Source organism: Stigmatopora nigra, chromosome 8 (genome assembly GCF_051989575.1).
Source record: "Stigmatopora nigra isolate UIUO_SnigA chromosome 8, RoL_Snig_1.1, whole genome shotgun sequence".
Classification (NCBI taxonomy): domain Eukaryota; kingdom Metazoa; phylum Chordata; class Actinopteri; order Syngnathiformes; family Syngnathidae; genus Stigmatopora; species Stigmatopora nigra.
The window spans coordinates 2,442,707-2,457,337 of record NC_135515.1 but is presented as its reverse complement, the minus strand read 5'-3'; the positions used below and the strand labels follow the sequence as shown (position 1 = coordinate 2,457,337).

At 40.7% G+C, this 14,631-nt stretch overlaps 3 protein-coding genes across 3 annotated transcripts; 2 read left to right on the top strand and 1 right to left on the bottom strand.

The window, feature by feature from the left end:
* The first annotated feature begins 144 nt into the window (after positions 1-144).
* Positions 145-3,990, top strand: camkk1b (calcium/calmodulin-dependent protein kinase kinase 1, alpha b). Its single transcript, XM_077723089.1, is given in 16 exon segments — positions 145-413; positions 483-530; positions 767-820; positions 902-953; positions 1,021-1,142; positions 1,269-1,348; positions 1,350-1,397; positions 1,487-1,575; positions 1,741-1,940; positions 2,018-2,071; positions 2,156-2,229; positions 2,382-2,469; positions 2,589-2,717; positions 2,786-2,889; positions 3,337-3,387; positions 3,735-3,990. Coding segments are annotated over 16 exon segments (1,506 nt in total). The 5' UTR covers positions 145-185; the 3' UTR covers positions 3,820-3,990.
* A 4,418-nt stretch (positions 3,991-8,408) lies between these two features.
* Positions 8,409-12,128, bottom strand: ywhag2 (3-monooxygenase/tryptophan 5-monooxygenase activation protein, gamma polypeptide 2). The gene is made up of 2 exons (XM_077723094.1): positions 11,728-12,128; positions 8,409-9,999 (listed from the first exon to the last, which is right to left on the bottom strand). The coding sequence occupies exons 1-2, from the start codon at positions 11,812-11,814 to the stop codon at positions 9,343-9,345; spliced, it is 744 nt and encodes a 247-aa protein (XP_077579220.1). The 5' UTR covers positions 11,815-12,128; the 3' UTR covers positions 8,409-9,342.
* LOC144200783 (RIMS-binding protein 2) lies at positions 11,933-14,247 on the top strand. The gene is made up of 5 exons (XM_077723095.1): positions 11,933-12,980; positions 13,040-13,196; positions 13,539-13,663; positions 13,758-13,829; positions 13,894-14,247. The coding sequence occupies exons 1-5, from the start codon at positions 12,753-12,755 to the stop codon at positions 13,957-13,959; spliced, it is 648 nt and encodes a 215-aa protein (XP_077579221.1). The 5' UTR covers positions 11,933-12,752; the 3' UTR covers positions 13,960-14,247.
* The last annotated feature ends 384 nt before the right edge of the window (positions 14,248-14,631 follow it).

The window sequence follows — 14,631 nt, the reverse complement described above, 5'->3', positions numbered from 1 at the left end:
ATTCTCATCTTACCAGAAAGTCCAATACAAATAGTCCAAAAATTGCCATACAATTGTAGTACTGTCATATTTAGGTGGTTTAGACGTGATATCCGCATTAGTTTGACCTCTTTTCCCGCTTTTTTTTATTTTCCTGTCAGCGTCACCATGCTTCCCGAGTGAGCGACCTCCCCCTCCGGGTCATCATGAGCGTGTCGGGCGACGAAAACGAGGCGGACCACCACGCCGAGCTGGCCGACACGGTGGCGGCCATGAGCGTCAACGCCCCCTCGGCGCCCAACGGCGGCTTTCGCTCGGCCGCCTCCCAACGGGCTCGCTTCTCCGACAGAAAGTTGTCCCTGCAAGAGCGCGGCGGGCGCGTCTTCAGGCAGCCCACCATCGAGACCAAGAGGGTGTCCATCACAGACAGCGATGTCAGAAACGCCTTTCCCGTGTCTTTGAAATAATCAACGAGCTGATGGCTTTTTTTTTTTTGGTTTCAGGACTTTGTGCAGTTAAACCAGTACAAGCTCAAGAAAGAGATTGGAAAGGTATACATTTAATTATTATTTATTTCTTTGCAATTTGTGGGTTTGAATGCAAGTAAAACTGCCCACCAGAAATTCAATTTTTTTCCTCAACAATCTTATTTTGCTAGTTATATTTCACAATTTTATGTAAAGGTAGAAAAAGTGGCAAAAAGTGGGTTTTGGTGGGGAAAGGGGAAGGAAGTTATGTTTGTATTTTGATATATATATATATTGTTGTTATTATTATTGTAAAATAGGGTTCTTATGGCGTGGTGAAACTTGCTTACAACGAAGACTCGGAACAATATTATGTAAGTCAACCATGTTTCTTCCTTTTGGTTTATCTGTATTCTGAATCTCATGATTTTTTTATTTTAATTCTTTACACCCAGGCTATGAAGGTGGTTTCTAAGAAGAAGCTCATGAAGCAATTTGGTTTTCTGCGTGAGTAGCACCAATGAAGAGCATAACAAGGGTAAGAGTGTGTAATTTCATCCTTTTCTGTCTTCAGGTCGTGCTGTACCCCCCCAGCAGGAGGGCTTCTCCAGGACTTCAATGCCCCTGGAGAGGATCTATCGCGAGATCGCCATTCTCAAGAAGCTGGACCACCACAACGTGGTCAGGCTGGTGGAGGTCGGTCAGTGCCTTCGTTGCAAACATCAGTTTTTTTAGTTAGAAATAAAACCGGTTGGTGTTGCTTACTGAACTAATTGTTCATTTGTTATCTGCCGTGGAACCAATTTTCTCGTATATTTGCAGGTTCTCGATGATCCTGACGAGGATGGACTTCATATGGGTAAAATCTCAATGACATTTTTTTGGGTGATGACTTCAAAGAATAAAATGGCTTTTTTTTGCTTTTGGAGCTTTTGAGCTGATGACTAAAGGGTGAGTGAAGTGCTTGCATTTGGGTGTTTACTGGAAAGGAATGGATTATTTTGACGTTTTTTTTTCTTTTTGGGTTGGTTGCTTTTCAGTCCTGTGATGGAGGTGCCCACGGATGAGCCATTGACGGAGGAACGGTCTCGTTTTTACTTCCGAGATGTCGTGCTGGGCATCGAGTATTGTACGTTGACACACATTTGACATCATCTGACATATAGTTTTTATTTAAATTCATCGTGTCTGTGTATGTACATTTTGTGATTATGTCCTTATAGAACTAAATATTCTGTGCACTTTAGTATTGGTCATTGACTTGTTTTTTCATTTACAAACGATATCCCGGCAGTGCACTTCCACAAAATCATCCACCGCGACATCAAACCGTCCAACCTGCTGCTGGGCGACGACGGCCACGTGAAGATCGCCGACTTTGGCGTGAGCAACGAGTTCGAGGGAGCCGACGCGCTGCTGTCCGGCACGGCTGGAACCCCCGCCTTCATGGCGCCCGAGACCATGGAGGAACACCAGCGGGAATTTACTGGAAAGGTAAAGGTTTGCCTCTACCCAAAAAAAAAAAAACAACCCTGAAAAAGGCCTCATTTTAGCTTTTGTTTTTTGTGCAGGCGCTAGACGTGTGGGCTATGGGCGTGACACTCTACTGCTTTGTCTATGGAAAGGTACACAAACTATGTGTAAAGTAGGACATTTTGTCATTGTGTGTGAATGTGTACATTTCTTTATTTCTTGTAACCTGCACATAGTGTCCTTTTTACGATGACTACATCGTTTCCCTGCACAACAAGATCAAGAACAAGCCTGTGGAATTTCTGCAAACGTGAGACCATGTTCTGATATGGTGTTTTTTAAGGAAGATTAAAGAATAATTTTCCTTTTTTTTTTACCCACTTTTGTTTTCTGTTGATATTGGGTGACTTTTATCTTGTTTATTTTGAGTGACCCACTTTTGATTATATTCTCTTTCCACAGGCCTGAGATAAGCGAAGAACTGAAGCAGCTCATTGAAAACATGTTGGACAAAAATCCACAAAGCAGAATCACCGTCCCGCAAATGAAAGTGAGCAACACTCTGCAAATAGTACCACCGTTGGCTCAGATTGTGGCCTCCTTCCCCGCTTGTATTGGCCCTCAGCAAAATGATAAATTCTTACATTTTGTCTCTTAATTGCTCGGCAGCTCCACCCGTGGGTGACAGAGTCCGGAGAGTGCCCTCTACCGCTCGAGGAGGATCACTGCACTGCAGTGGATGTGACAGACGAAGACGTTCTGAACAGCGTCACCCTGGTTTCCAGCCTCTCCGCTGTGGTGAGTTGAATTCTAAGGCTATTCCAGTGAAACGAGAGGAACTACAGTAAACCCTCAAATATCTGCAGATCCTGGTGAAGTCCATGCTCAGGAAGCGCTCCTTCAGTAATCCCTTTGAGTGTCCCGCCAGGCGGGCCGAGAGGTCCATGTCTGCTCCGGGTGGTCTTTTGACGTAAGGAAACGACCCCCAAAGCATTCCAAGTTCAAAATGACAACTTTTTACTTCACTTTTACAAGTACACCTGCTTGTAGTAGAAGTACACTCAATTCCATGCATTTAGTACAAGTCCACATACTTGTAGTACTCCTTCACACAAGACCACATACTTGTAGTACTCCTTCACACAAGTCCACATACTTGTAGTACTCATTCACACAAGACCACATACTTGTAGTACTCCTTAACACAAGTCCACATACTTGTAGTACTCCTCCACACATGACCACATACTTGTAGTACTCCCTCCCACAAGTCCACATACTTGTAGTGCTCCTTCACACAAGTCCACATACTTATAGTACAAAATTCATGTATTTTTTTATTTTTTTACACATTTTCCTCTTTTGATTGAAATATATAATGTTGTACTAATGAAAACAATGATTTTTTTTCTTCCAGTGGTTCTTGGAATCTTTTGGGATCCTCAGCTCACCTTCACCCTTCTTTAAGGTAATCATTCTAAACAAGCATTTTCCCCTCTTTTTTATTTTTATTTTTTCCTACTCCTCCTACACTTTCCTAAATTCCAAACCCTCCCATACTTCCATCCATCTCTGGAACATTTCTCCTAAAAATAACCAACCAAAATACCTGTATTTAATCATCATGTGATGTGGAAGTGTTAAAGGAGCCCAAATAGGCGATTTTTTTCTCTCTCGTAAAATCTTTAATTTCCCTTCCGCTAGCAAACTTAGATCCAAACTAGTAATCCCAACTCATCCACACCCATTCCCAATTTTTGCTGATCCAAATTCTCCCCATTTTGCTCACGTTGTGTCCACATGCTGGCCCGTCAGGAGCAACAGCCGCGACGGCAGCCGTGACGAACTGGAGGATTTGTTCGAAGACGAAGCATTCACAGAGTGTTCGGACACAAGCTAGAACGAAAAAAAAAAAAAAAAAACAGGCTGTCCGAAGAATAACTGTTTACATTTTCCTACAACAAATCTATTCAAAAGAACATTTTAACCCAAGAAGGGGTGCTAGCAGAAAAAAAAACTATGCTCTCAACTGGAATGTTTGTTCATTTATTCATCAACTGATAAATAAAGAGCATTTAAATAAGGGAAATAATGCTCCGGGTTTTCGTTTTTTTCCCCAATATCTTTTTTTAATCAAATTGTATCAATTTGCGATTTTAAAAAACTATTACTAATATATCGAACATAATTAGAACAATATACTACAATACTCATCCTAATTGAGACATATATATCAGCATTACTTTGTCTCATGTATAGGAAATTATATTTTTTAATGAACTTTCCCACCTTCTATTTATTAAAAATATAAATGTTAAATATTTAAAAATATATACCTATTCATGTCTATGCTTTGCTGGAGTTCAAGTGTTCACTTTTACATTTGTCCACTAGAGAGTGCAATTGGCCTCCCATCAAATGCAAGTGTATATTTAGAATGGACCTCACATTGAACATATTGAAAAGGAGTCTTTTTATGTATAAATACATAAATATATATATTTTTTTATTAATTCCTTTGAAAAACAGTGGTCACTCCAGTCGACTTTTATTCAAAACTTAACTCATTCACTGCTATGCTGGGTAGGTATCCAAGTATGTGTTTTTATAGTAAATAAGGGAAATTGATATTGAAAAACTTTTATTGATGGCAATAGTCGTCCAATCCATTTTAACTGGTGGGGGGCCAGGAAGCAATCAAATGATCAATTCCTAATATTTCCTAAATTGGACAAAATAGTCATGTTGATTCTAGTCTCTTCATTGCAATTTTGCTGCAGTTGTGCGGGGAGCCGCGAGGGAAGATTTCTGTGGAAACCGTTGCTATGCAACAGCACAAAATCAAAAAGAAAGAAAAACCTTGCCGGTGATATACGCTTGAAATTTTGCTGGGGGACTTCTATTCGCTACTGTATTTTTAATAAAGACTCCATTCATCATACTCCTTTTTGCTGCTTTGTGTATTAAGGTTTAAAAAGTGTGCACATGCATTGAAACATCATTTTTTTCTTTTTTAGGGGGTGCATGTAAGTGTGGGGGAAGCCCACTCGTGCCCACATGCTTGACGACTCACCAAAACCAGACAATCAGAGAACAGATCAAGACATAAAGATAAAACAAAAAGGTATGTTTTTTTTTTCATGTCAATGTTACTGCCATTTACAATTGTTGTTTTTTTTAAATTAGAAACACACTTTTTGTGGTGTACTTTCATATAAATATCAAATCAACGACAATTTAATATTATATAGGATTTAGCTGAAGGATTTTCAAGGCCTGAAATATTTTTAGACTAAAAATTACAATCCCATTCTTTATCAATTACAAATACAAAAGGATTTAAATAATAATACAAAAATGGATGATTATAAAAGAGAAAAATGTCCTCTGCTTTCAGTGTGACTTGACCAGCGTGCCGCCATTTTGTATCAATAATACAGACCGCATAAAGGCAGCGTGAATAATAGATGCCGTTGAAGTCTTTTTGCTCCTCACGCCACTAGGCTGCATTGACGCCATAAAAAATAAAGACAACCCCCCCATAAATTGAACAACATTTATTTTGCATGAATGGCCTGTGCTTTTTCAAATGTAAATGCTGCAAAAACACAACAAAATTGCAGTAAGTGAATGATGAACCATCAAAGTCTTCAGCATTCTCATTAAAGATACTTGACGCCCTCTAGCGTTGTGAATGGGTATAATATCTAGACCCTGCATGTAAGACGACCGACACTTTTTCAGTCTTATTTCAATGCAAAAAACGCCTTATAGTCGGGCCAATACGACACGTTGATGTGGTAAATGGACCAGCAGAATATGAAAAAAGTTGCAGTACCACTTTTGACCCCTGCGTTGACAGATTACTTTTTTCTCTTTCTATCATCGATGAGTTGGGCCTTTTCCTTGTCAAAAAGGGTGTCTTTCATCTACCACCTGTCTACCTACGGTTTATTTATAGCTACATTTTACGTCCTTCTGATGCAAAGCAGATAGTTCTGGAATTCTTATCGTCAGATTTACTTTTTGTGCATTTATGGTGTTTTTCTCCCAATGTGAGTGCCTGTTTTTCACATTGAAAAAACTGTATATTTAAATAATTCCAATAATCTGATTTAATCAAACCTATTTGCAGTGTCTATTTGATGAAAAGGCTACTTTTGACACCCAAAAGTGGCTCCAAAATGGTGTTCTAGCACAAAAAAAGCATCCTGGACTCAAACGCCTAAAGCCTAAACGTCCGCTACCATTTTTGTCACGTTCCTTACAGGATGCATTAGGTGTCACCTCGGCGCGGCAGTAGGAGCAGCGGGGGGGACTTTTCATAGCCCTAGCAACGGCCATCTGATTGGTCTACTTGCCTCGCCGGCCAAACAGTGATTGGCTGTTCATCTCGTGAGAAGGTTCATCCTGCAAGAGAGTCTGCAATGAGGCAGAAAGGTAAGAAGAGACTGATGCTGGTGGAGAATGGGAGGTTTGGCCATTTTTGAAAAAAAAAACGCACCACAACACAAAACAAAACTCGAAGTCTCTTGTAAACTGTTATGTCAGTTATTACAGATATTCTAATTAAAAGAAGACATTTTTTACGCATGCTAAATGCTACGAAAATGCTAACCGAAATTTCCTTTATCTTTTTATTTTTTTACATTTTCAAACAAAAAAATAATTTACTTTCTCTCACATGCTAGCATTAAGTCCCTGAGGTGTTTTAACATTTTAAAACCATTGGCAAGTGCCTTCCTCATTTGGAAGAATTGAATGCCTTTAATCGTCATCCCAACGGATGTCCAAAAATGACAGAATAAGAACATAAAAAAAACTACTTGGAAAGCTCTGTAATTTAAAATACACATTGAGAGTGACTTGGCGATATATATAAAATCAGTGGAGGCTATTTGTAGCATGATGAAAGGACTCGCGTGGCAGCCTTGCGGGAACTTTGGAGACTAAAAATAAATGGAAGCAGCTGTCCAAATAGTGTGGAGTAAGGCCGCCGGTGACATCATTCCTCCCGCCTGTCACCCCCTCTAAGGCAATGCCATTGACGGTGCTGGACGTCCATTTTGACACATTAATCTGTAGTATTGGTGGCGTTATGAGAGAAAATTTGGGTTTTTACTATTTTTAATTACTTGTGTAAGAAAATAAGTACAAGAAAGACAGTAGAAATGGCGCATTGATCATTCAGCCATCATTTTATTGGATTTCTTTTATTGTCTCAATGATCATTGTAGCTAATATTTTGTTTTTTGTGCAACTGCTACATCAGGACTCACATTCAAGATATTTTTTTTTTATCACTCGGGAAAACAGCAAGAAAAAGCAGAAAAGTATCAAAAAAAAAAAAAACAATTCAATGTGGTCCAAACACGTTCATCAAAGCGCCCCAAAAAAACATAAATAATAAATACTGCAGTGTGTCATAATTGGCTTTTTTTTGGTGACATTGAGTGAACAATGGTGAATTTCTAGCATCATTTTTTTAGCTTCTTTCTAAGTATTTTTAATCATTTGTTCTTTTTAATATAAATTAAATACACACATTGTATGCCACAAAAGCAAATTTTGATTTTTTTTAAACAATTACGAGTAGAGAAAATAATCATTTAAAAAAAAACAAATAAATTAGACAGAAGGCTGCATTTTTCTGTTTTGTCAATCATAGGAATACTTAACATCCACAATATACAGTAAGTGAATCAAGTCAAGCTACCGTATATAAATACATCACCAGCATGCACAATATTGAATAGTATCATATAGCATATTATTCTTCGTCATCATCATCATTGTATACACTGAAGAAACAGTATAATAGTAGTAATAGTAGTAGTAGTTGTACGCAAGTGCATTTCATGAAATAAAACACAAAGCTGCATTGTCATTCATTTTTTTTCCATTTTTTTCTTCTATTTTTTTGGTAATATTGGCTTCTAAAAAAAATGGGGAGGGATGTAAACTAGGGTCTACGAGTTGAAGCATTTTTAAAAGCAGTATATGTAATTTTTTTTGGGGACAATTGAAGCCATTCATTGTTTGTGGATGTGACTATTTCCTGGATTTGAGCTTGCAACAATGAATGCAGTTGTTTTGTCACGTTAGCTTTGAGTGCACATCCGAACATTTTTTTTTATTTCATAAAAATCGTTAGCTGAATTCAACGCGCACTTTTTGGCCTTGCACTACTTCCTGTAACTAATTTTTCTCCTTTCTCGAATTAAGCGGCGTTACGACAAAAATTAATGACAATGACTTACTCCTCCAGGGCCGCGACTACCTCCTGAAACCAACAACTGTCGCAATGCACAACGAATACATAGGATAAGAAAAGTACAATAAAAATGAAGCAGCGTGTCTGGATGAGCCAGTTCTGAGTGCCATGTCGTCGATACTATTTGACGACGCGCTCCGATTGGCCGACGAGTGCTCTGGTTCGGCGCAAAGAAAAAATCAACAGCGTGGAGGCCCTTTCGACCGATATATATATTTATTTTGCTCTCTCTATTTATTTATATATTTATATTTGTAGACCTTTTCATAATACGAGTAAACAATAAGTGCCAGAGTACTTCTGGGTGCCAGAAAAGTAGGGACGACCTATTCTGAAAATGACAAAATTTAGGGGAGGAATGCCAGCCGGGCCTCATTAATGCAACACAACTTTTGGTTGGTAGAGAAAATTGTTGGTTACCCTAAAAAATATATTTTTACTAAAATTACAGATTCAAGAACACCAGTCCCTGTTGGAGTAAGCAGCCCCAGCTTCCAATTTTCATTGTTGGGTCTATAAAAATGGACTGAAATTTTGCTCAAGCCTGTTTCTTATTTTGAATTCTATTTAAATACAATTCCAAAGTAGTGCTTATTTTATATTCATTTTTAATACTTGTGATTTCTCTGACTGTGGGTTTTTCTTTTATTGACAGAGTAAAAATGCCAATTTTGTCCAAGTGTGTCGTCCTTCAAACAAGAAAATAAAAGAGTCAACGGATCCCTAATGAAGTGAGTTGCCTTACATATCCATTTTTTAATTGTATTTTTTTTTTAATCGAGCCGAAATTTCCGCTACCGTTCCATCTCTCCACCCAAAAAAAGTGACCTCGCCCATCTTTTCAAAACCAGTCCTTCCACCCTCGACCCGTCCCAATTTACGGCAAGAAGGCATCGTAAGCTTTGGCAAACCCGGAAGTACATCCCGGCGAAAAGGTCTACTCGAACTCACCCTCACCTCTCGGTTCTTTTCTGGAAAGGCATGAAAAAATAAACAACGGCTGCTGCGCGCGTGGAGTCGGCAAAAAGCGGCTGCCAAAGTCCACCTGCCTCGTTACTCCGGCCCAATTTTTCTAGATTTTTTTTCTTCTTTTTTTTCTCTCCTCGTCATGGTGGTCTTGGTGGTGGTGGTCTCAACCTTCCTCAGGCTTTAGTTGTTGCCCTCCCCGCCCTCGTCGTCCTGCTGGTCGCTCGTCCACAGAGTCAAGTTGTCTCGCAGCAGCTGCATGATGAGCGTGGAGTCTTTATACGAGTCTTCGTTGAGGGTGTCCAGCTCGGCGATGGCGTCGTCGAAGGCCGTCTTGGCCAAGTGGCACGCCTGCTCCGGCGCGTTCTGGATCTCGTAGTAGAAGACGGAGTAGTTGAGGGCCAGGCCCAAACGGATGGGGTGGGTGGGCTGCATGTGCTCCTTGCTGATCTCGTGGGCCTCGTTGTAAGCCTTCTCCGACGACTCCACCACGGCGGCGCGTTTCTCGCCCGTGGCCACCTCGGCCAGGTAGCGGTAGTAGTCGCCCTTCATCTTCAGGTAGAAGACTTTGCTCTCGTGCTGCGTGTCGCCGCAATTCTTGATCAGGAAGTTATCCAGGAGGTTGAGCACGTCCTGGCACACGGCCTCCAGCTCCTTCTCGATCTTCTCCCGGTAGGCCCGCACCATCTCGATCTTTTTCTCGTTGCCGTCGGCCGACGTCTTCTGCTCGATGCTGGAGATGACGCGCCACGACGAACGCCGGGCGCCCACCACGTTCTTGTAGGCCACCGACAGAAGGTTGCGTTCTTCGTTGGACAGCGCCTCGTTCAGCTCCGTCACCTGAGAGGGGAGAGAAGGGAAACCCGGCGGGAACTGGTCAAGTTGGTGCCAGACGGCCATTTTGTGTCAGATAACTGGGGCTGGATTAGCAAAACAATCAACAATTTTCATAGTCAAAGTGATCCTAAGTGCCTTGGCCCCGCCCACAAATATAGTCAACGAAGAAATTGTCAAAAGTAATTGGTTCCAACCGATTGGACATCTGATAATAACAATAGAATTTGAATTCACAGGATGAAAAGAGCCATTCGATTGGATCAAAGGAGGGCGACCTTGAGGTCGGGCGTCCATCGCCGTCATCGCTCATCCTGTTTTGCAGCCATTACCATGGTAACGACACACTCACACTCAAAAGACATCTGTACACATTTGGGAGGGTGCTCTGGGAAATTTCCATGGAATTAATGTTAAGTTAAAGATGTTCGTCGGGATAGTCATTTTTTGGACATGGGGTGGCGGGGTGTAATGGGGTTAGGGAGGGGCCGTCTGCAAATGACTGAAATGTTGTCATGAGCACTGCGGGCAGCTGCACTGTAAGTGAAAACCCTGTGCGTACACACCCTGACCTTAACCAAGGCTAAAATTGACTACTACTTTTTTTTTTGCCTTAACCAATGCAGTGAGAGCAGTCATTAACCCTTTACTGGTTAGTTTATGACTCAATATGTTGCCTTGTGACTAGACTTGAAAAAGCATTTTTTTTTAATTATTGAATTGTGTCTGAATTTGTGACTTATATGGCTTAAATATTGCCTATATACTATTATGGGTTATTATAATTCACCTATAAAAAGGCAGTTTTTCAATTGAGTTTTAACACTGGAAAATCCTGGCAACCCGCCATGCTTATAAAGCACTGGGGAAGCCTGCAATTCATTTTTTTCCAACTCTTTTAGGCTCCCAATGACAGCAATAGGCGTTCAATCTACTTGACCTGAATTTTCATGAATGACTTAGCCTATTTTTTCCAATCCATTTAGACTCTCCCAGTCCAGATAGATTGGACTTCTATTGTAGTCAATAAATCACTTTGAACATCTGCAGTGAATATCTAATAATAATAATAATTAATATATATTTATGTCATGACTGCACATTCTCAACATGTGATTAGAGTCATTGTTCAATCAAAATGTGCTGCACTAATCCACTTTGACTCTCACTGACATGACACAGCAATTTCTCCCACATTGAGAAATCTTATCTTATCATCATCGTCCTTATTGACTCCACTGCAATATGACAAAAGAATATTCCAGAAGGCTTCTCCTTCTTCCACAGCCTCCTACGTTTGCGTGGAAGGAAGAACTGAAAGAAGAAAAAAAGCCTCCCCACCCCCCAGCCTGCATATTTCACAAGGCTCTTATTTGCATTAAATCTCAAACCAGTCGGATTATGGTCCTTTTTCCAAGACAAAGGAAGAAGCGGTGCGGGTATGGGGGGTAGAAAAGGGGTAGGGGGGGCTGCAGGGGCAACCTCACGTGCCCCCCGGTCACCCTTGGATGAGTGGCTTTGAATGGAATGGAGGATAAAATGATTTTTAGTAATATTAATAATAATATTAGTGGATGGAGCACAGGCACCGCCCAATTTGAGCATCCCTAGTAACCCGACTATTCACAAGAGGATAAGACAAAGGGAGTGGCTTTGACGTCATGTCAGCAAGAAGGCGCTGTAAATTGAAAAGAATGGCAAACGACTATCGGCATGATTTAAAAAGGCACTTACCGATTTCATGGCGGCCGCCATGTCGTCATACCTCTCGGCCTGCTCGGCCAGCCTGGCTTTCTGCACCAGCTGTTCGCGGTCGACCATCTTTGGGCAAACGGAGGGCTTTTAGTGCCGCTCTTTTGGCCTTAATTGGGTTTTTGTTGTTTTTTTTTTCTTTAAAGGGGGTGGCCCTGTTGTCCGAGGGGGAGAACCAGGGGGGGTGTTGAGTGAGGCCTCGGCACAGCTCGCCTGGAGATTTGCTCTTATTTCAAAAATCTCAATTTGTAGTTTGGGTCAATTCGCAATGCGGTGAAAATCCGACGACAAGTGAACGCTGCAGCTGTTCTGCTCTTCTCAGTCTCTCTCTCACTCTCTCTCTCCCCCATGAGCTCACTCTCCTCCCTCCATCCCTCCCTCTCCATCGGTTGCGTCACCCCCCAGTAGAAAATTGAGAGCCCGTGCCAATGATGTAATACCAGTGGCAGCCCTGGCTCAAGGCCTTCTGGGTAATGGTGTTCAAAGAACACTCCGACTGAGGCGTGCCTTTATAATGGCTTATGAAGAGCTGAAAGGCTGACCACGTGTGGTCAACGTGAAGAATTACACCCTCCATTCAAAATATATACATATTACATTTAATACTCTAGGAATTTTGCGCATTCAAGTCAACTTATTGGACTTTTTTTTAATAGAAAAGTCATACATTCAAATTATTGATCAAAAGTCATCTGAATTCAAATGTATTGCCCCGCCTGGTGCTCAAAGTTAGCTAGGTTAGGCTCCAGCACCCCCGTGACCCTTGTGAGGATAAGGATCCTTGAAAATGATCTGTAAGCCACAATTATAAAAACGGATGTACTTATGAAGGCAAAGTGGGAGATAAGAGTGGTGGAAAATTTGCAATGACGAGTTAGAGGTGAAGGCAAATTGGATTAACCGTCGTTAACCGCCTCTTAACTTAGTTACCTAAAACGAGGATGAGGCAGAAGGCGAGTGCAGGTGGACCATCTGGAAGCTAGATTCAAGACCGCCAACAGCTCCCCATGGACTCCGTCATGGAGCTGGACGTGCTGATCTACCCCGACGAAGTGCGGGTGGTCAGCCCCGAGGATCTGGGCCAATGGGAGTTGGAGACCGCCAGCCGGGCCTCGTCCCCGGGATCGGAACCTCGGCTCTTCGTGGCGCTCTACCCGTACAATCCCGCCGCCATGTCGCCCAACCCGGACACTGCGGCCGAAGAGCTGCCCTTTGTGCCGGGTCAGATCATCAAGGTGAGACCACCGTCTTCCTTTTGGGGGGCTTGGACCCAGAATAACTTTTTGCGCTATAGGTGTTTGGTGACAAGGATGTGGACGGCTTCTATCACGGAGAATCTGGCGGCCTCTCGGGTTACGTGGCTAGTAATTTGGTCGCCGAAGTACCCGTGGACGACCACTACCTGAAACATCTGATCATGCGGCAGGGATTCATACCCGTAGATCAAACAGGTGAACTGAAAATTGCTCTCTTGTTGTTGTTTGGGGGTTATTGAGTGGGTTTTGATCGGGAGTTACTTCATTTGTTCTTTAGGTTCATCTGTGCTTTTCAGTATTCAATGCTGTTCTTTTTTTTTCATTGTTTTGTTATTTTTTAGTTTTCCCTGACACACTTTAGGTGTTTTTTCCCCAGGCTACCATTTGTCAATTGCTCATAATAAGAAAATCATAGTGTGTCAACGTTTGTTTTCTTATGTCTCTTATTCTCATTTTTTCTTTTGCAAATTTCTCTTTTTTTATGACGACGCTATAGCTCCACCTACAGTACTGGAGCTTCATTTTTCCTTTTTGCAGGAATGTCTTTAACTCCCGACGTGAGCGACGCCGTGTCAAGCGTTCCCGAAGATGTCGTGGTACGCCGCATGGTGGCCCTTTTCGACTATGACCCTTGGGAAAGTTCCCCTAATGCTGACAGCGAAGTAAGTAACAGCACCATGGACTTATTTTTTTTCTTCCCCATTACTCTCAGAATACATTTTATCTTTTTGTCTTTCCCATTTCTCTCAATTGCAGGTCGAAATCGGCTTTCGTTCAGGTGACATCATCTACGTGTTAGGTGACATGGATGCCGACGGCTTCTACTATGTGAGTGTTCATCGCTTATTTTGTTCTTTTATTCCATTTTTCGACCAATAAAATGTCTTTTCAGGGTGACCTACAAGGACGCCGCGGGTTGGTGCCATCCAATTTTCTGCAGCCGCTACCGTGGGATTGAGGTTTAGTGGTTTGTAGTCGTTAAAAAAACACGTTAAAGTCATATAAAATCTAAAAAATAATTCAAAAATACACACACAACACTTACTTAAACAAAATACCTGACTGCAAAGGGTATTATGATAGCCTTATGAAGAACTTTTTGGTGTGTGCTTTTTACATATTTATACATTTTGTATTTTTTGGACTCTTTTTACAATATGCAATACTTTTATGTATAGTATACTAACATAACATTTAATAGGATTATTTTAATTTGTACTTTATATACCGCATGGAATTTCTGTTTGTGTTAGGATCTAAAATTTTACAATGGTAGTCTACAAAAATTATATATATATATATATATATATATATATATATATATATATATATATATATATATATATATATATATATATATATATATATATATATATATATATATATATATATATATATATATATATATATATATATATATATATATATATATATATATATATATATATATATATATATTAAAAAATGTACTCATGTCATAAACAAAAATATTTCACAATTTTTCTGTTAACTGCAAATAGACCAAGTAAAATAAATGCATGTTGTATTTTGTATACATATGACTTTATTTGAAAAAAAAAATGCATGACCTTTCTTTTTTGAATATCGGCATCACAATGACATCAACTGA

Coding starts and splice junctions, on each gene's coding strand:
- LOC144200783 (XM_077723095.1), top strand. CDS start 12,753: ATGGACTCCGTCATGGAGCTGGACGTGCTGATCTACCCCGACGAAGTG. Junction 13,197..13,538: donor CATACCCGTAGATCAAACAG/GTGAACTGAAAA, acceptor TCCTTTTTGCAG/GAATGTCTTTAACTCCCGAC. Junction 13,830..13,893: donor ATGCCGACGGCTTCTACTAT/GTGAGTGTTCAT, acceptor ATGTCTTTTCAG/GGTGACCTACAAGGACGCCG.
- ywhag2 (XM_077723094.1), bottom strand. CDS start 11,814: ATGGTCGACCGCGAACAGCTGGTGCAGAAAGCCAGGCTGGCCGAGCAG. Junction 10,000..11,727: donor TGGCGGCCGCCATGAAATCG/GTAAGTGCCTTT, acceptor CTCCCCTCTCAG/GTGACGGAGCTGAACGAGGC.